The sequence below is a fragment of the Leucoraja erinacea genome, chromosome 23 (assembly GCF_028641065.1).
Source record: "Leucoraja erinacea ecotype New England chromosome 23, Leri_hhj_1, whole genome shotgun sequence".
Classification (NCBI taxonomy): Eukaryota; Metazoa; Chordata; class Chondrichthyes; order Rajiformes; family Rajidae; genus Leucoraja; species Leucoraja erinaceus.
In genome coordinates, this window is record NC_073399.1 from 24,180,259 (window position 1) to 24,207,138 (window position 26,880).

General features: G+C 44.8%; 1 protein-coding gene across 3 annotated transcripts in view; it reads right to left on the reverse strand.

Moving 5' to 3' along the window:
• The window catches only part of tmem94 (transmembrane protein 94), a 110,786-nt gene extending 84,838 nt beyond the window's left edge, over positions 1–25,948 (reverse strand). For all 3 annotated transcript variants that reach the window (XM_055654107.1, XM_055654106.1, XM_055654108.1), the window contains exons 1-5: positions 25,776–25,948; positions 13,094–13,210; positions 8,218–8,345; positions 2,821–2,957; positions 689–891 (exon numbers count right to left, since the gene is read on the reverse strand). In XM_055654107.1, the coding sequence (XP_055510082.1) occupies positions 689–891; positions 2,821–2,957; positions 8,218–8,345; positions 13,094–13,210; positions 25,776–25,850 (660 nt within the window). In that variant the 5' untranslated portion in view covers positions 25,851–25,948. The remainder of the gene's footprint in view (positions 1–688; positions 892–2,820; positions 2,958–8,217; positions 8,346–13,093; positions 13,211–25,775) is intronic.
• Positions 25,949–26,880: the final 932 nt, after the last annotated feature.

The window sequence follows — 26,880 nt, forward strand, 5'->3', positions numbered from 1 at the left end:
AGTCCTGCCGGCAGTTTTCGTTTTTTCATCCCTTTTGTTATTTTTAGCTTTTGTTTAAAGTTTGTTTTAATGTTCTTCTGTTGTTTTATGTGGGGGGGGGGGGGGGAAGAAACTTTTTTTTCAGGTTCTTGCCTTCCCGGAGAGGTGATCAATTTTCAGATCACATTCTCCGGGCTCTGCGGCCTGCCATCGATGGAGTTGAAAAGCCGCCTCGGACTGTCGTGAGCCCCACCGCGGGGCGCGGACTTACCACAGGAGCTGATCCCATGCCTGGGATCGCTCCGACCGCAGCCTGCGGACTTACCATCAACGGCTCACAGTCTCGGGTGAGGGTAGTCGAGAGCTCCAACGCCACAGAAGGTTCGTCCAGCCCTGTCGCGAGGTTCGATCGCCCGGCGCCGGGGATCTGACAATGTCCCGATGTCCTTTTCACAACTAACATTTACTTCTTTATTTGCCACGTTATGGTTCATAATCTCCTTAATACCCCAAATTACAGTACCTTTTCAAAGGGTTTTTGAAATCCATGTAGCGTGTCCATTATAAATACATTGACAAAAATATTCTCCCCCCACTATCTCCTCTGTGAAAGTTATACCATGTTTATCACCGCTCAGTATTTAGTGCAACTTTCCTTTTCAAAGGACTGTTGTCCATAATTAATTCAAAGGAAAACAGCTAAGCTTACCTTAATACCTCTCAAGGAGGCAAAGGACTCTTGGCCGGGTCTAAGTGCAATGACATCGCCTTCCACTAGTAAACAGACAGGAAGATTTACGAGATGCCCATCTCTATAAGCCCAGTGGAGTGACCAAGATGGAGCAGAAGGTATAAAGAGGTCTGGGTACGATGCATTCTCCCATTTAACATTGCCATTACCTACAAGGGTTTCTGCAAACATTGAACAAAACAGAGGTTAGCAATTAAAACAAACAATATTATTCTATACAAATAAGAACAAAAGTTTTACACTTTATCATTTTATGACAAGCATTGTTAAACTAGGCATGCATAAACGCTAGCTGTCTTGAACAATCTCTCTGTATTACAATGCACAAAAGCACATTGTTTCCTAATAGCTTGGGTGTTGGCCTCAAAGAGGCTGGATATTGCATGGTCTAGAGATGGTTATCCCACTGCTTAATGCAGCCAAGCAAATGAGTGACCATCAGGCAGAGTAAAGGATGCCAGTGGGTAATTAGGGAAACCTCAGGATGCATTTCACTCCAAAACATCTTCAGTTCTGGAAAAAGGTCAATTGGAACGTACCTTAGGAGTGACCAGCCAGTACCAAAATCACAATTCTAAGGTTGGCTCAGATCAACAACGGGAAGGAGCAAGAGTCCAAGCACAATGGGAGTTTTGATATTAAGGGAATGGACAGCCCAGTGCTTACGTGGATCTTAGACAAGCAGCAATCAAAGAGAAGCAGGGAGAAGAGCTTATTGGCCGAAACCCATGGGAAAGGTATGTCACCGGGGAAAAACAGTTTAAAACTGAGGAATTTGCTTTGTAAATTGGTAAATTAGGCAATTTATCAGTCAATATAAGCAAGGCTGCTCTAGGGGAGCGGCAGTGAGGGAAGTGCCTTGTGAGTAAAGGGTGAGTCTTTGGCTCGAGAGTCTTAGGAGAGGAGGCTATGCAAAAAGCTGGAGAGGACGAGACCGTGTAATGCTTGCAGAATGTGGGAGCCCAGGGACACGGATGGAGCCTCCGGCTGCTACAACTGTGGCAAGTGCGTCCAGCTTCAGCTCCTGAAGGACCGTGTTGGGGCACTGGAGAAGCAGCTTGATGACCTTAGGGCCATCCGGGAAAATGAGGGTTTCCTGGACAGGACCTACAGTGAGGTAGTCATGCCGAGGATACGGGAAGAACGAAGGTGTGTGACTGAGAGAAAGGGTGGTAACCGTGGAGTGCAGAAGACCCAGGTGGCTGTGCCTAAGGAAAATAGGTGCGCCCTCTTGGGAACTGTCGGGGGAGACAATGCTTCCAGTCCGAGCGGCGGACACATCAGTGGCTCCAATCCTAGAGATGGGACTGAACCGGCGTCGGGCAGAGCCATAGTGGTGGGCGACTCCATTGTCCGAGGAACAGACAGGAGATTCTGTGGCGGCAGATGAGACACGAGGACGGTCTGTTGCTTCCCTGGTGCCAGGGTTCAGGATGTCACGAGCCAATTTCAGAACATCCTCCAGCGAGAGAGAGAAGGTGAACCAGCCGGCAGTAGTTCTGCACGTAGGCACAAACGACATCGGGAAGAAGAGCAAAGAGGTTCTCCAATGTGAGTTCAGAGAGTTAGCAAGGAGACTGAAAAACAGGACTTCCAGGGTGGTTATCTCTGGATTGCTTCCAGTACCTCGTGCTAGTGAAGACAGGAACAGGGACCTAGGGGATCTGAATGTGTGGCTGAGAGGCTGGTGCTGGGAGCAAGGATTTAGATTTATAAACCACTGGGATATCTTCTGGGGTAAGGATGACCTGTACAAAAGGGACGGGTTACACTTAACTGGAGGGGGACCGACATTATGGCAGGCAGGTTTGCTAGGGCTACACGTGTGGGTTTAAACTAAATAGTGGGGGCGGGGAGGGATTGACAAATTGGGAGTATTAAGATGGAGTTGAAGGGGGAGTACAGGAAAAAATACAAAAGATTCTCGAATTAATGCGAAGGGAAGTTCGAGAAGAGATAAAGAGTACAGTCAGGGCCAATTGCAAGTGGTGCGAGGGGGGATGTCTTGGCAGCATTCTCTTAAATCATTTCTGCACCCTTTCCATCATAATGGTTTCTTTCCTTGCATCAAAATGTTTGTGTTTATTCACCGTTTAGCTTCTTGATGATTTCTTGTAGTCTGGCAACGACCTCTCCCTTTTTCAGTCGCCCTTGCCTTCCGATTACATACAGGTTGATAAATATCAGAAGGAACAGTATTCCTGCATTCAGTACTGCAGTGCCCTGGCTATGAGAAAGTATAAGAATTAGCTGCCTTCAGTCAATAAGCAAAAGTTAGACAATGACAAGAACATTCAATAACCTTAAGCAAACCCTGTGATCCTATCGGTAACCTGATTAAAGGGCAACTATTTCATGTCTCTTATTGCTGTCTTTTTTTTCCTAGTCATCTTTTACAATGTTTCATGCAACAGTTTGCAGCACAAAAGGCTGCAGAGTCTGTATCGAGGCCCACAGATATTTAAGGAATTGGAAGTTAGCGAAATTCTGTGTTACTAGTTCTGCAAATGTGGTAGGAACAAGCAACGACGATGTTTTTAATTTTACATCTATTTATGTATACAGAAAAATAGTGAGAGCAACTGGATCAATAATTCCTCCAAAGAAAAGCAACTTCAAACAAATGTAGGGCTGAAATAATTAATGTGAGGGGATTGCTAACCTAGGAGCCCTTTCTTACTACATTCTCTTCCCGAGCTTCAATAAGTATGTCCTTCTGTCAAATCGCAGAGCAGCAAAATGCAGAAAGAACAGGGAGAGGGTGGCATCGTAGCAGGGTTTGTTCCTCTGCTTCCCTTCTCGATGACCAAGACTTGTTATGAATAATAACTGCCAAACTGCATGTCGGCAGGATATTATTTAAAAATAGAGATGATAAAGAAGAGATTCAGCATGCATCCTTTATTAGCTATATAAATTCTTCAGATGGCTGATCAGTTAAGATGGATGTAGCATCAACTTTTAACCACTGTGGAGTTAGTTAAAAGTTAAACTTGAATGTCATGAAAATCCCAAAGCAAAATAATGGACATGCTTGCTCTATAGTTAAATTGTGATAAGCTTTTATTCTTAACATCAGTGAAGTTACTTATGAAATTTAGTCAAAACATTTTACCTGTCAAGGAACATGCAAAGGTAAACTATGTGATATCCTGAGGGAGCATGATCTGACCTTTACGCTGACAATGAAGATGGGATACGGTTCCATTTCCAAGGTCAATGTTTCTCGGATTGACCAATATAAAACTGCGCTAGCATTAAAGCCTCTATCATTAAGTTAAGATCTTCTGGCTGTTGTACACAATAGAACACTAAACTTCTATTTGCAAATATATCAAACTACTGAAGTGAATAACTGAATTTAATCAGAATAACAGAAATTAAGTAAATATCTTCATTATAAATCACCACAGATATGAAGAGAGCAATTTTCTAGGCTTTAATGTTAGGTGTATTATTCTTAGTAGTTTGCGACATCAGCTGACAGTGTTTTGCTTTGGTTATTCATCAACCTATTTATATAACTAGTCATCAATTGGACCAATTAGAGTTCATAAGTCATAGGAGCAGAATTAGGCCATTCGGCCCATCGAGTCTACTCCGCCATTCAATTTTGGCTGATCTATCTTTCCCTCTCAGCCCCATTCTCATGCATTCTCCCCATAACCTTTGGCACCCTTTCGAACAAAGAACCTGTCAATACCCACTTTAAAAATATCCTATGACTTGGCCTCCATAGGCATCTGTGGCAAAAAAAAAAATCCACTGATTCGCCACTCTCTGACCAAATAAATTCATCCATCTCCTTTCGAAAGGTATATCCTTTTATTCTGAGGCTGTGCCCTCTGGTCCTAAATTCACTCATTAGTGGAAACATCCTCTCCACTTTATCCAGGCAAGTTTCAATGAAGTGCCCCCTCATCCTTTTAAACTCCAATGAGTACAGGTCCAGAGATATCAAACACTCATCACACGTTAACCCAATCATCCACAGGATCATTCTTGTAAACCTCCTCCGGACTGTCTTCAACGTCAGCATATCTCTCTGCAGATTTGGGACCTAAAACTTCTCAAACTCTAAAATGCGGTGTGACCAGTGCCTATAAAGCTTCAGCATTATAACCCTGCTTTTACATCCTAGTCCTCAGGAAATGAATGCTAACATTGCATTAGCCTTTCTTACTACTGATTCAGCTTGCAAATTAGCACTTTGGAAATCCTGCACAAGCACTCCCAAGTCCCTTGCCACCTCCGATTACTGAATCGTCTTCTATAGAATCATCTTTTCTATATTAAAAAAATCTAAGCCTTTATTCTTACTATCAAAGTGCAACGCTGCACACTTTGCTATGCTGTATTCCATCTGCCACTTCTTTACCCACTCTTCCAACCTGTCCGTCCTTCTGCAGACTCGCCTCTTCACGACCTGCCTAGTCACCTATCTTTGTATCATCTGCAAACATGGCCACAAAACCATCAATTCCATCATGCACATCATTGATATACAACGTGAAGAGTAGCGGAACCAACACCAACCACTGCTGTACACCACAAGTCACTGGCAGCCAACCAGAAAAAATCCCCATTATTTTCTCTCTTTGCCTTCATCTAATCAAGCATAGGGCAGTCGGTCCTCGCCATCATAAACAGTAGCTTGTCTTCTGGGGTTGTCCCCGTAAAATTTAAACATGCTGTAGTGCAACCACTACTCAAGAAACCTGGCCTGGACCAGACTGTCCTGGCCAATCTCCAAGCTGCCATTTATCTCGAAAATCATGGAGAAAGTAGTTTATGCTCAGCTGAAACTCTTCCTGGATGAGCACAACATCCGGGAGGTCTTTCAGTCTGGCTTCAAGGTTATGCATAGCACAGAGTCGGCTTTGCTAAGGGTCTCTAACGACATCCTCCTGGCAAACGACTCCGGTAATTATGTGGTTCTTGTCTTGCTGGACCTATCTGCCGCCTTCGACACTGTGGACCATGGAATATTAATTTCCCGATTACAGCAACAAGTGGGCATCTGTGGCAGTGCCCTGGGATGGTTCAGGTCCTATCTGGCAGATAGAACCATGCGTGTAAGCCTTGGTGGCTTTGAATCCTCCTCTGCTCCCTTGGCATATGGGGTTCCACAGGGCTCAATTTTAGGCCCCCTGCTTTTCTCCCTTTATCTACTTCTACTGGGCTCAATTTTAAGAAGGCATGGCATCTCCTTTCACTTTTACGCGGATGATAGCCAGTTGTATATGCCACTCAGGAAAGAAGATAATTATTCCCTAAAATCACTTCTGTCTTGTCTTGAGGACATTAAGTCCTGGATGGCCTTAAACGTTCTGGGACTTAACGAAAAAAAGACAGAAGTGATTTTGTTCGGCCCTAATGTCTGCCGTGAACCTCCCTCTGTTGACTTGGGTCCACTTGCAGTGTTCGTAAAGCCAACAGTTTTAAACCTGGGTTTTATGATGGACGGTGATTTTAAATTAGATAAACAAATAGGCGCAGTGGTTAAGTCCAGCTTCTTTCACCTAAGGAAGCAGGCAAAGGTGAAGCCCATTCTCGAGCGGCAGCATTTTGAAACAGTAATCCATGCCTTTATTTCATCTTGGCTGGATTACTGTAACACGCTCTACTCTGGAGTCTCACAAGCTTCGTTGGCTCGTCTCCAGTTGGTCCAAAATGCTGCCGCTCGCCTTTTAACCGGAACTCGAAAGAGGGAGCACATTACGCCAATTTTGGCCTCCCTTCACTGGCTCCCAGTGCACTTTCGAGTTCATTTTAAAATTATTTTATTTGTTTTTAAATCATTGAATGGCCTCGCCCCGCCTTACCTCTCTGAGCTGCTCCACCTATATGCTCCTGCCCGGTGCCTCAGGTCAGCGGATCAGCTGCTCCTTGAGGTACCAAGGTCTAAGCGGAAGCTCAGAGGGGATAGAGCCTTTTCTGTTGCTGCCCCGGCACTCTGGAACACCTTGCCGCTGCAGATCAGACAGGCCCCTTCACTGTCCATCTTTAAATCCTCCCTAAAAACTCACTTTTATTCACTGGCTTTCGACACTGGCTGAGACATTGTTCCTGTTTTAGTGCTTTTAATGTCTTTTAATTTTTACTGTTTTTATAGTCCTGTCGTCTTAATGGTTTTAGTAGTTTGTAATAACTTTTTGTTGACTTCCCATGTACAGCACTTTGTGGTAACTGATGTTGTCTAAAAGCGCTTTATAAATAAAGTTATTATTATTATTATTATAATCTTCCCTCTAATACCACAGGCTCTCATTTTGTTTAGCAGCCTCACATGTGGCACCTTATTAAAGACCTTCTCAAAATCCAGGTAAACATCCATTGACTCTCCTTTGTCTATCTGCTATCTACTTCCACAAAGAATTCCAACATATTTGTGAGGCAAGATCTTCCCTTCACAAAACCATGCTGACTTTGCCCTATTTTATCATGTGCTTGTAAGTACTCAGAAAGCTCATTGTTAATAAAGGACTAAAATCTTACCAACCACTGAAGTTAGGCTATAGTTTCCCCTCTTTTGCCTCGATCCCTTCTTGAACAGTGGAGTAACATTTGCAATTATCCAGTCCTCTGGGACCACTCCTGACTCTAGTGATACTTGAAAGATCATGACTAATGGCTCCACAATCTCTAAAGCTACCTCTTTCAGAACCCTGGGTGTAGTTCATCTGGTCCAGGTGACTTATCCACCTTCAGACCTTTCAATTTAGTTTAGTTTAATGTCACCTGTACCAAGATACAGTGAAAAGCTTTTTTTTGTTGCGTACCATCCAGTCAGCGGAAAGACTATACATAATTACAATCAAGCCGGCCACAGTGTACAGATATATGAGAAAGGGAATAACATTTCGTGCAAGAAAAAGTCCAGTAAAGCCCAATTTAAGATAGTCTGAGTATCTCCAATGAGGTAGATGGTAGCTCACGACCACTCTCTAGTTGGAGATAGGATGATTCAATTGCCTGATAAGAGCTGGGACGATTTGTCCCTGAATCTGGAGATAGCTTTTAACATCCCAAGTAATAACAACCTAACTATAACTTGCTCCCCAACTCTCTTGAATTTCTGGCATATTGCTGGTGTCTTCCGCTGTGAAGATAGACACAAAAAATATTAATTTGACTTTTCTTTATTCCCCATTACTATTTCGCCAGCATCGTTTACCAAGGGTCAAATGTCCACTCTGCCTCTTTTACTTTTTATATATCTGAATAAACGTCTGCTATCCTCCTTTATATTATTGACTAGCTTACCTTCATATTACGTCTAGTCTCCCAGTCTTGCCCTTTTAGTTACCTTCTGTTGGTTTTTAAAAGCTTCCCAATGTTCTAGCTTCCCACTAATCTTTGCAATATTATATGCCTGAGCTGATACATTGATCATAGAAATTTGTTGCACTGCAAAACGTTCCGACATTAAGAAGCGGCCGCGAGTCTTTTATGCCAGATACTATGTTTAATGAGATACTGCTTACCTTCCATTTGGCTGGCTGCCATAGCAACACAGCAGTAAGATTGCAGCCAGCAGCATGAGAGATGCCCCTGGCCAATGGAAGCTGGAGCTTCTGTTATTCGGGTTGAGGAAGCCCTTAAGCCACACTTCCTATAATAGTAAAATAAGACAGTCATATATCCATGGAAATTACAGATCACAGTTTAAGCACGGAACAAAGATTTACATAGAATTAGAAACGAGGAACTGCAGCTTTTGGTTTTATAAAAAAAAGAGACACGAAGTGCTGGAGTAAATCAGCAGATTAGGCAGCATCTCTGGAGAACATGGACAGGTGAGTTTTCTAAATACGGATCAGAAAATTTTAGCAAAGATTCTAGCTAGAAGGCTAAATAATTATATTAACAATTTAATAAATACGGATCAAACGGGATTTATACCCAAAAGACAATCATTTAATAATTTGAGAAGGCTTTTTAATATAATGTACTCTCATAAGAAGGACAATGAAGATATCTCAGTGGTCACGTTGGATGCAGAGAAGGCATTTGATCAAGTAGAATGGCAGTATTTATACAAGGTACTCCAAAAATTTAATATGGGAGAGAATTTTATCAGATGGATTAAACTACTTTATGATAGACCTACGGCAAGAATATTAACTAACAATACGCTATCTCCAAAATTTTACTTATCAAGGGGTAATAGGCAAGGGTGTGCCTTATCACCATTGCTATTTGCCCTTATGATAGAACCGCTGGCCGAAAGGATTAGAAATCACCCGAATATTCACGGATATAACAGCAAGGACTCAAAGAATAAAATGTCATTATACGCTGATGATATCCTTTTATATATTACTAATACACAAACGAGTATACATACCCACCTTATTAACACTAATTGAGGAATTCGGCTCTTTTTCAGGATACAGAATAAATTGGAATAAAAGCGAAATTATGTCTTTAAAACCACAGGATTCGAGACATTTACTAAAATTCCCCTTCAAAATTTGCACAGAAAAATTCAAGTACCTGGGTATTCAAATTACGAGAAGACACAAATCATTATTTAGTGCCAATTTTATACCACTATTAAATAAACTGAATGATACGATTAAATTAATGGAGGTCCAACCGCTGTGTGCTGTTGAATTTTCGGGACTGGTGTCGCCACATAAATTTTGGAAAACGCTTCCACTCTCATTGATAGGTAGAATTAACGCTATAAAAATGACTTTCTTACCACAATTAATATATTTGTTTCAAGCAATCCCAATATATATTCCAAAATATTTTTTCAAAAAATTAGATTCCACTATCACTAATTTTATATGGGACTACAGAACACATAGAATTCAACGAAAGCATTTGTGCAAATCTAAAGAAGTGGGGGGTTTATCATTACCTAACTTTATATATTACTACTGGGCAGTGCATATTAAGAACATAATATACTGGCTAGATAGTTCCACTCAGCAGTTGGAGTGGATAAGAATGGAGAAAGAGGAGTGCTATCCGCACGATATAGGAACGATCCTGCTCTCACCGATAAAATTGAATAGTATAATATATAAGAAGAACCCAATTATTCACAATATAATAAGAATTTGGAAACAAATAAAAGCATCCTTGAAATTAAATAATTTATCAGTACTAACCCCACTATTGAACAACCCCGCATTCAAACCTTCTCTCATCGACAACACATATCAACAATGGGATAGACTGGGGATTAGGAAAGTAGGGGACATGTATGAAGTGGGCAAACTGTTATCATTTCAACAATTAAAATTAAAATTTAAATTGAAGGATAATCAATATTTTAAATATATACAGGTATGTGACTTTATGAAGAAACATACACATAGATTTCAAACTATATTTTTAGATCCTTTAGAAGAAGCAATGAATATCAAGGCTGATTCACAAAAATTAATATCATACTTTTATAATAATATTTTAAATAGAGAATCACCCTCAACAGAAGCATTAAGGGAAGATTGGGAACAAGAGCTAATGACAAAGATCTCGAAGGATAGATGGGAAAAATATTTGATGAATACACATAACTGTTCTATCAATGCAAGACATAATTTAATTCAATTCAAATTATTACATAGACTATATTATTCAAAAACGAGGTTGAATAAATTTTATCCAAATGTCTCTCCCAGATGCGATAAATGTTTGTTTCAAAACGCTAATATAACACACTCATTTGTTGGATGTACAAAGTTGAATAAATTTTGGAGTGATATATTTGATATATTTACAAAGATTTTCAAGTCAAGAATAGAACCCAAAACGGAATGGATTATATTTGGAATAATAGGAGAAGATACCAATTTAAATAAAGATCAAAATGTTTTTTTTAATTATGGGTTAATAATTGGAAAGAAATTGATACTTAAATTTTGGAAAAATACAACCACACCAACGGTTAAAATGTGGATTAGGAATATGATGGACATAGCACGCCTTGAAGAAATGAGACTCCGACTAATAGATAAATATGACCAATTCTTAAAGAGTTGGTCTCCTTTCATCGACTTTTTGGAATCATGTGATGCAGCGGTGCCGTAAGGATTGCCGATTTCAGTTCATGACGCGGATAGAGCTACATCTCCGAATACAGATTTGAAAAATTCTCTTTTAAGGGGCCTTCTCTTCTATTTCTACTTTCCTCTTTCTCTCTTCCTTTTTTATTTTTTATATACACACTTCACGTTTTTCTACTCTCTACCATCTATTTTTCCACTTTTTCCCCTTTCTATTGCTTTCTTTTTCTTGTTCTGCTTACTTCTTTCTTATAACATAAAACTAGAGGTTGTACATAGAATGGATTACGGTATTACATAGTTGGCACCTAAAATTAGGTGCCACTGTACTGTTTTGTGCTGTATTAACTTCTAATAAAATAAACCAAAAAAAACAAAACATGTCAACTTCTATACTCAATACCCTGACTAAGGTATCACACAAGAAGTTATTAAGCAAAATTGGGATCCATTGGATAAGGGCAATGATATAGATAAAAGTTGATAATTCTGCTATCACTCCCCCTCACTGAGGATGGAATTGAATTGAATTGAATTCCTTTATTGTCATTCAGACCTTACGGTCTGAACAAAATTTCGTGCCTGCAGTCATACATACAATAATACAATAATAAACAACAATAAACACAAATTAACATCCACCACAGTGAGTCCTCCAAACACCTCTTCACTGTGTTTAAGAAGGAACTGCAGATGCTGGAGAATCGAAGGTACACAAAAAAGCTGGAGAAACTCAGCGGGTGCAGCAGCATCTATGGAGCGAAGGAAATAGGCAACGTTTCGGGCCGAAACCCTTCTGCAGACTGATCGGGGGCGGGGACAAGAAAGGAAAAAGGAGGTGTTCGGCGAAACGATCGCCCAACCTCCGCTTGGTCTCACCGATATAGATCTGCTGACATCTAGAGCAGCGGATACAATAGCTGAGGTAGATGTCAGCAGATCTATATCGGTGAGACCAAGCGGAGGTTGGGCGATCGTTTCACCGAACACCTCCGCTCGGTCCGCAATAACCAAGCTGACCTCCCGGTGGCTCAGCACTTCAACTCCCCCTCCCACGCCGTCTCCGACCTCTCTGTCCTGGGTCTCCTCCATGGCCACAGCGAGCAGCACCGGAAATTGGAGTAACAGCACCTCATATTCCGTTTGGGGAGTCTGCTTCCTGGGGGCATGAACATCGAATTCTCCCAATTTTGTTAGTCCTTGCTGTCTCCTCCCCTTCCTCAGTCCCCCTGCTGTCTCCTCCCATCCCCCAGCTTTCGGGCTCCTCCTCCTTTTTCCTTTCTTGTCCCCGCCCCCGATCAGTCTGAAGAAGGGTTTCGGCCCGAAACGTTGCCTATTTCCTTCGCTCCATAGATGCTGCTGCACCCGCTGAGTTTCTCCAGCTTTTTTGTGTACCTCCTCACTGTGGTGGAGTCAAAAATCTTAGGGCTGCAGTCTCTTCCCTCCTCTTCTCCCTCTGCGCTGAGGCGATTACCCACCGGGCGATGGTACAAACAGTCCCGCGGCTCACCGAACCCCATGAACGGGTCGGTTCAAACACCGCGGCCCGGGGTGGTCGAAGCCGCCGCGCTCCAGTCCAGCACACGCAGCCGCTGGCCCGCGGCTGAACCCAGGACTCTGGACACTGCCGCCAGAACGTCGCCCCAGCCACCGGAGCACCGTTCCAGCCCCTGGACCGGATCGCCCTCACGTGAGTACCGTTCCACCCTCGAGCTGGGCCACTCCGACGGGAGTGCCGTTCCTCCCTCGGGCTGGGCCATTCCAGCGGGAGCGCTGTTCACCGTTCCAGCCCCTCACCAGGACGCTCTCACGGGAGCACCGTTCCATCCCGGGCTGGGCCGGGAGCGAGCCCAGGACGAGTCCTGTCAGCTGCCTCCAGAGTCCCGAGGTCGCCGGCTCCGCTAGGCCTCAGCGTAGACGGAGGCAGAGAAGGGGGATACGACAAAAAGGTCGTATTCCCCCGAAGGGAGTGACAGCAACCACCGTTTCACCCCCCACCCCCCTCCCCACATAAACACAGCCTAAAAACCAAAAACATAACTAGACAAAACGAAAAAAAAACAACACAAAAAAGTAAAAGACAAACGGACTGCAGGCGAGCCGCTGCCGTTCCCAACGCTGCCACTTCCGAACAAGATGATATAGATGATACAGCTGTCGGCAATGTCGGTACTTACAAGGAAGCAGACGTTTCATGGGGATATAGACAAGATAAATGAATGGGCAAGAATATGGTTGATGGATTACAATGTGGCAGTGGATTAAACAACATCATGCATCTTCCAACATTTTGGGACGGACACAGCGGATGTTGCACCCCATTAACTATTCCCATTACCTTCCAAGATTCCTTTTTTTTCTGCTGCTTCTGATGCTCTTCGAGGATTGCAGTGAGCTGGTTACGGAGCGCCATCAGAGCCTGTCTGGTGGACAGACCCAAATTTGCCATCTCATCCTGTGAAATAATATAAACATTCAGCTATTCTTATTATCAAAAAGGGCAAATTATCGAACTATAAAATACCTCTAAACAGGCCAAGTCTTTGCTGGCAACATGATTATCAATAGCATTTCAATGAGATGTGATTCCTCCCATGTGGTTATTTATAATCAATTTAGATATTCATAAGCAACATAGCAGAGTGTGGAAGAGCCAGCATGATGCATGATTGAGTAAAAATAATAAATAATCCATTAACTGCCATGATTATCTTTTTGTAAAAAGGCACAGCACTGCAAACTATTTAATGGCTCTTATATATTGAACTGGAACAATAGAGATATAGATATTTACCAATGGACCCAGCAACATTGATTAGCTTCATTTTCCATAATGAAAATTCACAATGAGCAGTTTAAAAATAAGTGCCCATTTTCTTTCAGCTTTATTACTTTTACTGGAATGACAATAATGATATATCTGAAGTGACACGTGGATGGTGACACAAGTGGATATAAAAGTGAATTTGTGTAATCCATTTAAATGTGGATAATTATATTAAATTGATACTTTCCTTTCACTTAAAAAAAATCAAAAGTGAAGACAGTCCAGTTAACCCATAAAAATGCTAATGCAGGTAATGGTGTATCACCCTATTAACTAAAATTTATGGTACAGGAACAATTGGAGGAGAATTACATGCTGCTACAAAGATACTCCCTAGTAATGAAAAAAACATTCACATTGGACTAGTTTCCCAGGAACAAAGGGAATATTATGAAAACAAAATCACTTGCCTGCAACAATATTTATTGCTTCAAGTTGCTACTGCTCAGTGGTTACAAATATTTTCAACCTCATCCTATTAATTTTCAGGTGAATAAATAAGTTAGCATGTAATGCATTGTCTAAATAGACCACAATCACAGATGTCACAATTCAAATTGCCGCACATTTATTTATCCATTTATGCATAAACAGTACTAACCTATAGCACAAGTGTATTTTGTGACTGCTTACAGCGACAACAGAAACATTTCCACCGACATCCTGGGAACCCTACATCCTTCATGAGCATTTAAAAATCTTGCAAAAATATGCCACCCCATTACTCAGCATTAAGTAAGTAATTCTGCTAAATACAATCCAAATCAACACTCACTCGCATCCTGGTCTATCTCTAGAGCTTTACTTTGACTGTATTTAGATCTTTGAAAAGTATTAGGCACAATTTATACCTCAAGTTAGTCAGAAACAATGAGAAGAGAATGTGTTGGGATCACGTGAAGCGGCATGCAAAAACATCTAAATCTGCTCCTGGTCACGTCTGTGACGGACGCCATAATAGCTACCAAGTGCAATGGAACCATTGATAAAGTTAACACAGGCAGCAATCTGGCTGGGAGTAGCCCATACCTCATAAACTGCCTTCCTGTTGTTTTAACCCTTTGGATTAATTTTAAAGACAGAAATAGTCCCAATCAATTATGTTTGTATAGGTTAGAGTCAAGTGATGAAAAAGATAAATCACAGGACCAAATAAAGGATTATCTGACTTTTTTTCACTCCTAATTTTTAATATCAGATTTGGTCAAGCTAAGTCACTCAATCTTGGGTTTGAACTATAACGTTGACTCCTCAGCACAACAACGTTGTGTTTGACACACAAATTGGGTGTTAAGGTTGATAGTGAAGATGGTTGTCAAAAATTGCAGCAGGATCTTGATCGGTTGGGCAGGTGGCCTGATGAATGGTTAACAGAATTTAATACAGAGAAATGTATTGCATTTTGGGAGCACCAACATGGGCAGAACCTACATGGTGAACGATATGGCTCTAGGGAGTGCTGCAGAGTCGAGGGATCTAGAAGTACAGGTGCATAGTTCGTTGAAAGTAGTCAAAAAGGCTTTTGGCACATTGGCCTTCATCAGTCAGAGCATCGAGTATAGAAGGGAAGTTGGGTTTTCTCCAAGATCTTCGGTTTCCTCCCACACTCCAAAGATGTACAGATATGTAGGTTGAGCAGGGTAGGACTCTATTCCTTGGCGTAGGTTAATTGGCTTGATGTACGTGTCAAATTGTCCTTAGTGTGTAGGACAGTGTTAATGTGCGGGGATCGCTGGTCAGTGCGGACTCGGTGGGCTGAAGGGCCTGTTTTGGCGCTGTAACTCTAAACTAAACTAAGTCATGTTGCAGTTGTATAAGACAACTTTTAGAGTACACATTTAGAGTATTGTGTTCAGTTTTGGGCACCATGTTATAGTATAAATGTTATCAAGCTGGAAAGGGGGTAGAGATGATTTACAAAGGTTTTGACAGGACACGAGGGCTTGAGCCATAGGGAGAGGTTGAGCAGGGTAGGACTCTATTCCTTGGTGTGCAGGAGGATGAGGGGTGCTTTTACAGAAGTGTACAAAATCATGAGAGGAATAGATCAGGTTTTATTGTATTTGGATGCTCAGAGCTGATTTTGTTAGATATGCATCCATGTTTTGTATACACAGACTGTCAAAACACACTGTGGCAATTACTATTCTTCGTAATGTCAGGTTGTGTTCCATTTAACAAAGCCTAAGGGAGCAGCATATATAACTAAATTGGAAACACACAAACAATTTATTGAATTTTCAACATCTTTTTGAACATAGCGATCCTCGGACCCAAAAGTATAACTGAATTTGAATTGAATTAAAACATTTCAAAACATAAATATAAGATAAGGGATCCCAAGCAATACTGTAAATTCAGAACTTTTAATAAAGACAATTATAATTACACCAACGCATCACATTGCAAGAGATTCTAGGACGATGAAAAAGCCATTTGCAGAGTAATGTCATTGCTGCACAACTTGAGGACCAATAAAAATCTACTAGCATCGATACATTATATACAACATGGGATAAAGAAAATAGCTGTACACTCTAGGTAGTTTTGGCCACAAGCTGCATATTTTCTGTTTACACTCTCTAGGAGGAAACAACTAATGATCGACCTCATGCTTTTAAAATTGTAAAAAAGATGTCTCAAAAGTTCAAACCCAGACTGATGTTACTCAAAAGAAAAATGAATGTGTATTCAACTTTCCTATTTTTACACAAATGAACCTGAGCTGCAATGCATTTGGGTTTTAAAGCATTTGCAGACAATTATAGATATATGTGCTGATGGGCGTGTGAAGATTATTTCTACAATGAAAGATCTATAACTTCTTTCATAGCATTCACCTTTGCTCAACTGGACTTCCAAACTTTGTATACCATAACATGAATCAGCTAGTTAAAATGGACCAAGCACAGTGATGCAGCTGATAGAACTGTTTAAGAAGGAACTGCAGATGCTGGAAAATCAAAGGGAGACAAAAATGCTGGAGAAACTCAGCGGATGAGGCAGCATCTCCATAGATGCTGCCCCACCCGCTGAGTTTCTCCAGCATTTTTGTCTACCAGCTGGTAGAACTGATGTTTCACAACATGAGAGGAGTCAAGGAAAGAGCAATCACGCCGCGGCACTGTTTCCACCACCACGCACAAGAAGCGACAAGCGACAAGCACCATCGTATGCAGATGCCAAGAAGTGTGTTCAGCTCTGGCTGAACAACTAATCTTGTGTGAGGAGTCGATAAGACAACATGAGAGACCCGGGTTCGATCCTGACTTTGGGGAGTTTGTAACCACCTGGGTTTTCTCCCACATTAAAAATAGAGGGGTAGAACTGTAGGTTACCGTTAATTGGCCTCTTAAAAAAACCCCTAATGTGTAGGGAGTGGATGAGAAAGTGGGATAACTTTGTGGATCAGTGGGCTGAAGCACCCACAGCTGAATACAATGCTGTATTTCTGAACTAAACTAAAACTCATGTAAATAAGCACATATAACCATATAACAATTACAGCACGGAAACAGGCCCTACAAGTCCATGCCGAACAACTTTTTTCCCTTAGTCCCACCTGCCTGCACTCATACCATAACCCTCCATTCTCTTCTCATCCATATGCCTATCCAATTTATTTTTAAATGATACCAACGAACTTGCCGCCACCACTTCCACTGGAAGCTCATTCCACACCGCTACCACTCTCTGAGTAAAGAAGTTCCCCCTCATGTTACCCCTAAGCTTGTCCACACATCAACTCTGTCTATCCCTCTCATCATTTTAAAGACCTCTATCAAGTCCCCCCTTAACCTTCTGCGCTCCAGAGAATAAAGACCTAACTTATTCAACCTATCTCTGTAACTTAGTTGTTGAAACCCAGGCAACATTCTAGTAAAATCTCCTCTGTACTCTCTCTATTTTGTTGACATCCTTCCTATAATTGGGCGACCAAAATTGTACACCATACTCCAGATTTGGTCTCACCAATGCCTTGTACAATTTTAACATTACATCCCAGCTTCTATACTCAATGCTCTGATTTATAAAGGCTAGCATACCAAAAGCTTTCTTTACCACCCTATCTATATGAGATTCCACCTTCAAGGAATTATGCACGGTTATTCCCAGATCCCCCTGTTCAACTGTATTCTTCAATTCCCTACCATTTACCATGTACGTCCTATTTTGATTTGTCCTGCCAAGGTGTAGCACCTCACATTTATCAGCATTAAACTCCATCTGCCATCTTTCAGCCCATTTTTCCAAATGTCCTAAATCACTCTGTAGACTTTGGAAATCCCCTTCATTATCCACAACACCCCCTATCTTGGTATCATCTGCATACTTACTAATCCAATTTACCACCCCTTCATCCAGATCATTGATGTACATGACAAACAACAAAGGACCCAACACAGATCCCCGAGGCACCCCACTAGTCACCTGCCTCCAACCCGACAAACAGCCATCCACCATTACCCTCTGGCTTCTCCCATTCAGCCACTGTTGAATCCATCTTGCTATTCCTGCATGACCTTCCAGGCACAAATCCATGTTGACTGTTCCTAATCAGACCCTGTTTATCCAGATGCTTATATATATATTATCTCTAAGTATCTTTTCCATTAATTTGCCCACCACTGAAGTCAAACTAACAGGTCTATAATTGCTAGGTTTACTCTTTACTCTTAGAACCCTTTTTAAACAATGGAACAACATGCGCAGTACGCCAATCCTCGGGGACTATATGGGCGACCAATTATAGGAAGGATGTCAACAAAATGGAGAGAGTACAGAGGAGATTTAATAGAATGTTGCCTGGGGTTTCAACAACTAAGTTACAGAGTTGAATAAGTTAGGTCTTTATTCTCTGGAGCGCAGAAAGTTAAGGGGGGGGGACTTGATAGAGGTCTTTAAAATGATGAGAGGGATAGACAGAGTTGATGTGGACAAGCTTTTCCCTTTGAGAATAGGGAAGATTCAAACAAGAGGACATGACTTCAGAATTAAGGGACAGAAGTTTAGGGGTAACATGAGGGGTTTAAGGGTAACATCCCTTATCTTGTCTCTGCAAAAACCCATTTCATGGAAAGACTTGTCCTGGAATAATGCATACAGATACCCAGATAAATTATGTTTGTCAGACATGTTACATCACTGAATTTTAAAACAGCTTAAATTCTAATAACCTAAATCCTATACAACCTGGTTACTTAGGTAAAACCTCATTTGTAAGATTTGTTGCTACTTGATGAATCAGTTTTCCAGAATTTCCTCAGGCTATTTCAAAATTCGAAACTCTAACCCTCTTTGACACTGACCACAGCGACTGCACTCCAGATGCACGACAGCTGATATCAGAATTAAAAATTCCACAGCCTCATTAACTAATGGATTTGCAGTGCCCGTTCCCCCATCAATGCTAATGTGCCAAATCACCGTCATTTTCATTTATGGATTTTGTTTTTCCAGGCTGTTAGCATAAGAAGGACTGTTAGCAGACAATTCAGAACTGAGACTATTCCTATTTATAGTTAATTAGAGTAGATTTATTCACAGACAACCAATTCGAATGAGTAACAAAAGTCAAAATCCCAGCTGATTTTGTTCCTTATCCTTTGACCACTCTGTCTTCTGCACCCAAACACCACACCTGCCTCAGGTTAGTTCAGAACAAGTGAAAAATCAATCAGGACTCTTAAGATACAACACACTGCCCTCTGGATCTCTGAAGGGCTCCATTTGTGAGACTGTATTCATGTTGCATCGTTAACAGTACAAATGTCAGGCCACAGCAACGTTATCAAGACTAAACCTAGTCACACAAAAGTATTGAAAGAGGTAGATTTAAAGGACTAACAGACAGCGATTAGTTCTTTGTGTTTAAGAAGGAACTGCAGATGCTGGAAAATCGAAGGTACACAAAAATGCTGGAGAAACTCAGCCGGTGCAGCAGCATCTATGGAGCGAAGGATTAGGCAACATTTCGGGCCAAAACCCGTCTTCTGAAGTTTTATTTAATAGTTTTGCAAAGCTTACAACACAGGTTTGACAGGATATGCAAAGTTTCATATCCACACCCGACATAGGTGAGCTGTGTACATCATGAAACACAGTCTCAATCTCATTACATAACTGATTGCACTGCGGCAGTTCAGTGAAACATTACTGTACAATAAAGAGCTCTGGAACAAGTTGTTTTAAAATGGCAGATGTCCGTACCTTGATGTCCAACATGAGTACTTGTCTGGAGAATTTCTGTGGGATCATCACACTTCTTATTTAAGAAGGAGCTGCATCTGCAGCTCTGTTTAAGAAGGAGCTGCAGATGCTGGAAAATCGAAGGCAGACAAAAATGCTGGAGAAACTCAGCAGTTGAGACAGCATCTATGGAGCGAAGGAAATAAGCAACGTTGCAGGTCGAGACCCTTCTTCAGACGTATATACTGCGTCGGTTTTAAGCCTAATGTCCTATGGCTTGAGATCCCATGGGTCAGTGTAACAATTCTTTCCCTGCACAGGGCTTTTATTCAGCAAGATGAGAAGTAAATTGCAGCCCCTGGACTTGTTCCAACAGCAAATATAAACGTACTGAGCTACAGAGGACAATGAATATTCAGATAAATTGGTCAATGCCTCACACAACTCTCCTCCAATCCTCCTCATGTTCTAACATACGTTTCTCTTCAAGCTAGTTTCCCATGTGGCCATTTCTTTACTGGAAAAATAAGTGTTTATTTTACAAAGCATATCTGGGAGCAAGTACAAACATAGTTTCCCACGAGAGCATTTGGGCAATTTCTGACACCAAGCACAAAGTTCAGGTTTTTCATAACCCGTATCCAGATCCCCTAGTTTAGTCTGTGACGCTCAAAATTCCTGTTACATAGAATTAGGAGTTTGGCAAATGATTATTTCAGGTTGTAGTTTGCCCTCATCTAGCTGACGTGAGATGGCAAATACCCAGTCGTTCTATTAATTTGGTACACGATTCACAACTACGAGTTTAGAACCCCAAAACATTAAATGTTCCAAAATTCAAACTAATGCATCAATATGGAGAGCAGCAATGTATACACATCAATCTAATAGGAAAACATGATAAAATAATAACAATGGCATGACATTGTGTTCAAGAAGGAACTGCAGGTGCTGGAAAATCGAAGGTACACAAAAATGCTGGAGAAACTCAGCGGGTGCAGCAGCATTTATGGTTCATAGATGCTGCTGCACCCGCTGAGTTTCTCCAGCATTTTTGTGTACCAATGGCATGACATTGTTGTTTCTCATGAGTTCGGACAAAAGAAAAAGTAGGGATTTGCGTCTGACAACTTTAAGACCGTGTCAGTGCATATAGAAATCAGCCAACACACATACTAATTATACCAGCTCCAGGTAAGATCATCCACTTCCTCAAACTGCAATAGACCCCTCTACCGATGCAATACAGGTTTCCCCCCCAAAAAACAAATTATTTCACCATTACAGTCCTTCAAGTCGCAACTTTAGATTTAGCTCTTGGTGCTAAAGGAATCAAAGGATATGGAGGGGAAAAGCAGGAAAATGGGACTGATTTTAGATGATCAGCCACGATCTTATTGATTGGCGATGCTGGCTCAAAGGGCCGAATGGTCTATTCCTGCACCTATTTTTCTATGTTTCAACCCCCAAGCCACTGCCCTACACCAGTGCAGCCTCCCACCCACTGTAACCGAGCCTCTGAATCCCACACTAACCTACAACAGTGCATCCTCCATAGCCCACACTAGTGCAGTTCCTTGCTTGTCCACACTAGTGCAGTTTCCCATCTCCTCTGCAGGCCGCGCGCGTCAAGACAACCCCCAACCCATCTTGTCCACAGCATTTTGCAGCAGAGCAGCTCTCCAATCTTCAGCAGGCTGCACCAGTGTAGTCCCATATCAACCGTGACCGATACCAACTTCACTCTCTAACAGCTTCCTGTCTGCTTGCACCTGCTCCAGTAAAACCGATCAACCCACACAGCTCCCCCCCACACTAGTACATTCCCCCTACAGCCTGCATCATTGCAGAAGCCTGTTCCCTTGTAACATGCACCGTAACAACTTCCCAATCCTCTGCAGCCAGTAAGATGCAGCTCCCTACACCTCCACAGCCTGTACTAGGGCACCTGACCTGTTCCCTCTGCAGCTCCGCTGAGCCTCCGCAACTTGCACCATTGCACCTTCATTCCTCTGCTGACGGACAAGTGCCACGTCATAATCCTCCGCACCCCTCCTGCTTCTCCGCAGCCCGCATTAGTGCAGGCCCTGCTGTCTGGGCATTGCACCTCCTCTGCAACCAGCACCAATGCAGCATGCTCCTCCACATCCCACACATGCTTAACTCACCTGATCATCTACAGTCTGCACCAGTGCAGCCCTTAGTCCCCTGCCACCATGTCAGTGCAGCCCCCCCCCCCATTGCACAGCACAGTCGCATCCACCAGCGCGGCCCTCTGCTGCCTGCATACCCCAGTCCCCAACCATGTTTGCAGCCCAAGGTCCCCTGCACCAGTGCAGCACCTCGTCCCCTGCAGACTGCGTCAGTACAACTCACAGTACAACTCACATGATCCCAGTAGCCCCCCCCCGCCCTGCCATCCACACTAGTGTAGCCCCCCGGATCCCTGGTGCCTGCGCCAGTCTACCCCCTCCGCCCAGTTCCCTGCCCCAGTACATCCCGCCTCTGTTCAGACCATCAGCCTTTACCAGTGTAACTCCCCATCTGCCTTCAGCTTGCACCAGTTCAACAGCCCCCATCCCTCTGCACCAGGGTGGGGGGGGGCTGGTCTCCCTGCTTCCTTGTTTCTCTTCAGTCTTCATCGTCGCAGCTGCCTGTTCCTGCAGAACCTGCACCACAACTTCATCCTCCATAGCTAGCACCATGCGGCCCCTTGCTCCTCCTCCGCCTCCGCCTGCACCAGAGTAGTCCTATTCCTCTGCAGTCGCATCAGTGCCACTTCTTTAATCCCCACCTCAGTGTCCCCTGCATCTCTGTAGTACACAACAGTGCAGGCTCGCTCCTCTGTAGTCTGGAAATTGCAACTCCCCTGCAGTCAACACCAATGCAGCTCCCATCCCTCCACAGCCCACACTTGTTTATTTCCCCTGATCTTCTGCAGCCCACACCACACCCCCATTCCCCAGCCCACATCAGTTACTCGGTTATGTGTTCAAGAAGGAACTGCAGATGCTGGAAGATCGAAGGTTAGCAAGGCTGGGTCCTAGTGCCCGTCTGCCCAGCATTGCTCAGTGGCTGTTCCACTGACTCTCCCCCATCCCCCTCCCTATCCAACTATGTCCCCACCCACCCAGCTCTTTCCCCACCCACATTACAGCCATCTCCCCCCCCCCCCCCCCCCCCCCCCCCCCCCCCCCCCCACATCAACCTGTCCCCAGTCCACCCACCTGCCTTCCTCTGGCCCCAACTCCCATCCCTGCCGGGTGTTCACCATCCCACCCGACCTCTCCCTCTCCCACACTGAACGGTCTGTCCTCAGCAGAGGTCTTACCTTTGTCCCCCTCAGTCCCCATCTCAATGAGTTCCGCGCCCACCATGACTTGGGGCACTTCTACCGTCGCCTCCGCCTCACAGCGCACTTCCATGGGAAGGAGTCCTCGCCCCCCAATGATGACCCTTTTTCCCGTCTCCAGCGCACCCCCTCCTCGTGGAACCCCTCTCGTAAAGTCCCGGCTCTGGAACTCTTTATCCAGAACTGCCGCCGCGACGTCAACCGCCTCAACTTCTCCACTCCCGTCTCACTCCAATCTCTCCCCCCCTGAACGCACTGCCATTGAATCACTCCGCAAAAACCCAGATTGGGTTATCAAACCAGCCGACAAGGGAGGTGCTGGGGTAGTCTGGCGCGTCGATCTCTACAAGGTCAGGCCACGCACCACTCTCGGACACCTCATCCTACTTACCCTTGGACCATGACCCTACTGACGAGCACCAGGCCACCATATCTAGCACCATCACCGACTTCATCAATTCCTACGCCCTGCCCGACCAAGCTTCCAACCTCATCGTTCCCCAGCCTCGCACGGCCCATTTTTACCTTCTCCCCAAAATCCACAAACCTGCTCTAACGGCAGACCCATTGTCTCTGCTTGTTCGTGCCCCACCGAACTCATCTACACATACCTTGACTCCATACTATCCCCCTTGGTCAAATCCCTTCCCACCTATGTTCTAGACACCTCAGACACTCTCCGCCACCTCCGCGCATTCCACTCTCTAGGCCCTCACCCCCTCATCTTCACCATGGATGTCCAGTCACTCTACACCTCCATCCCCCACCAGGATGGCCTCAAAGCCCTCCGGTTCTTCCTCGACCAGAGGAGCAATCTATACCCAGCCACTGACACCCTCCTCCGCCTAGCGGTGTTGGTCCTCACCCTCAACAACTTTACGTTTGACTCCTCCCATTTCCTCCAAACACAAGGTGTAGCTATGGGCACACGCATGGGCCCCAGCTACGCCTGCCTCTTTGTCGGGTACGTTGAACAATCCTTGTTCAATACGTACCAGGGCCCCATCCCCGACCTCTACCTCCGTTACATTGACGACTGCTTTGGAGCCACCTCCTGCACCCACACACAACTGACTGACTTCATCCACTTCACCACCAACTTCCATCCGGCACTCCAATACACCTGGACCATTTCCGACACTTCCCTACCTTTCCTTGACCTCACCATCTCCATCGCAGGGGACAGACTTCTGACCGACATACACTACAAACCAACTGACTCACATGGCTATCTGGACTACACGTCCTCCCACCCTGCCCCCTGTAAAGACTCCATCCCCTACTCCCAATTCCTCCGCCTACTCCGCATCTGCTCCCAGGTTGAGACGTTCCACACCAGGGCATCGGAAATGCCCTCGTTCTTCAGGGAACGGGGATTCCCCTCCGCCACCATAGATGAGGCTTGCACCATGGTCTCATCCATACCCCGCAACACTGCTCTCTCTCCCCATCCCCGCACTCGCAACAAGGGCAGAGTCCCCCTAGTCCTCACCTTTCACCCCACCAGCCGGCAATACAACAAATAATCCTCCGCCATTTCCGCCACCTCCAACGTGACCCCACCACTCGCCACAGCTTCCCATCTCCCCCTATGTCTGCCTTCCGCAAAGACCGCTCCCTCCGCAACTCCCTTGTCAATTCTTCCCTTCCCTCCCGTACCACCCCCTCCCCGGGCACTTTCCGTTGCAACCGCAGGAAATGCAACACCTGTCCCTTCACCTCCCCCCTCGACTCCATTCAAGGACCCAAGCAGTCGCTCCAGGTGCGACAAAGGTTCACCTGTATCTCCTCCAACCTCATCTACTGCATCCGCTGCTCTAGATGTCAGTTGATTTACATCGGGGAGACTAAGCGGAGGTTGGGCGATCGTTTCGCCAAACACCTTCGCTCAGTCCGCAATAACCTACAATAACTCCCGGTGGCTCAGCACTTCAACTCCCCCTCCCATTCCCAATCCAACCTCTCTGTCCTGGGTCTCCTCCATTGCCAGAGTGAGCAACACCGGAAATTGGAGGAACAGCACCTCATATTCCGCCTGGGTTGCTTGCGTCCGGATGGCATGAACGTTGAATTCTCCCAGTTTTGCTAGCCCTTGCTGCCTCCTCCCCCTTCCTTAACCCTCGAGCTGTCTCCTCCAATCCCCCCGCCCTCGGGCTCCTCCTCCTCCCTTTTTCCTTCCTTCTCCCCCCCCCCCAACCCCCATGAGTCTGAAGAAGGGTTTCCGCCCGAAATGTCGCCTATTTCCTTCGCTCCATAGATGCTGCTGCACCTGCTGAGTTTCTCCAGAATTTTTGTGTACCTTCAGTTGACAATTAAATGTATCTTGGTCTTGATCTTGTTACTCTGTTACCCTGTTACTCTGCAGCCTGCACCAGTCCAGACCCATCATCCTCTGCAGCCAGCACCTGTGCAGATTCCTGTTCCTCCACAGCCCGCACCAATGCAAACCCCTGCTGCGCTGCAGCCAGCACCAATGCAGATTCCTGTTCCTGTGCAGCCTGCACCGGTGTAATCCCTGCTCTTCGGCAGCCTGCACCGGTGTAATCCCTGCTCCTCCGCAAACCGCTCCAGTGCAGTCTTCGACCCCTGCGCTCAATTTCCCACTCGTCTCTGAAAAAAAGAGTTGCGACAGAAACCACCACACGTCATTACCTGGCCCTTGGGCTTCTGCATATCCATGGCCTTGGTGCTAGAGAGCCTGAGCCAAGGCCAAGGCTCAAGCCGCATCGGGACAACGGCCGCGCCGCCTGGCCTCACCCCTACTCGGCCTGCGCGCTTGCCCCCTCGGTACCCGGCGGGCGTAGTGCGCCTGCGCGCTGCCCCTCTGTACCCGGCGGGCGTAGTGCGCCTGCGCGATGCCCCTCTGGACCAGGCGGGCGTAGTGCGCCTGCGCGCTGTCCCTCTGGACCCGGCGGCTGCATTGCGCCTGCGCGTTATCCCGGCCGCGCGGTGGAGGCCAAAGGTACTAGAGGAGCGCCTCTATAATCTTTGCTGGTGGAGGCGCTCTTCGTGCATCGTCTGTCTTCCCAACGGCCAAAAGAGCTCAGTGGATAATGGAGCCCAGTCTGAGAGATCTAGGCAGGGATGAGGGCGACTTGCTTCCACTCTGAGCTGGAGGGTGAGGCCCATAGAGCGACTGAGGTAGGGAGGCAGCATAGAGACAGCAGATGCTGGGGGTCTGGGGGCAAGAACAACCTGCTGGTCGGAGCGGGACGTTGCCAGCACGAGGGAAAGAAATGCTGCAAACATGAAATAGAAACAGGACCCAGGCAAAGCCTGAAGAAGGGTATCGACCCAAAACGTCACCCATTCGGGACCTGAACGTGTGGCTGAGGAACTGGTGCACGGGGCAGGGATTTAGATTCTTAGATCACTGGGATCTGTTTTGGGGTAAGGGGGAACTGTACAAAAGGGACGGATTGCATCTTAACAGGTGTGGGACCAGCATTCTGGCAGGCAGGTTTGCCACTGCTACACGGGTGGCTTTAAACTGAATAAGGGGGGTGGGGTGTCGAATGGGATAGTGAAGGATGGAGTTAAAGGGAAAAGGGTTTCTTAAATGTGTGAGCATAGAGACCGAGGGGTGTAAAATGAGGGTAGAAGAAAGAGGTAGCAAGGTGAAAAGTAAAAGTGGCAGGCAGACAAAACCAGGGCAAAAATCAAAAAGGGCCACTTTTCAACATAATTGTATAAGGGGTAAGAGTGTTGTAAAAACAAGCCTGAAGGCTTTGTGTCTCAATGCAAGGAACATTCGTAA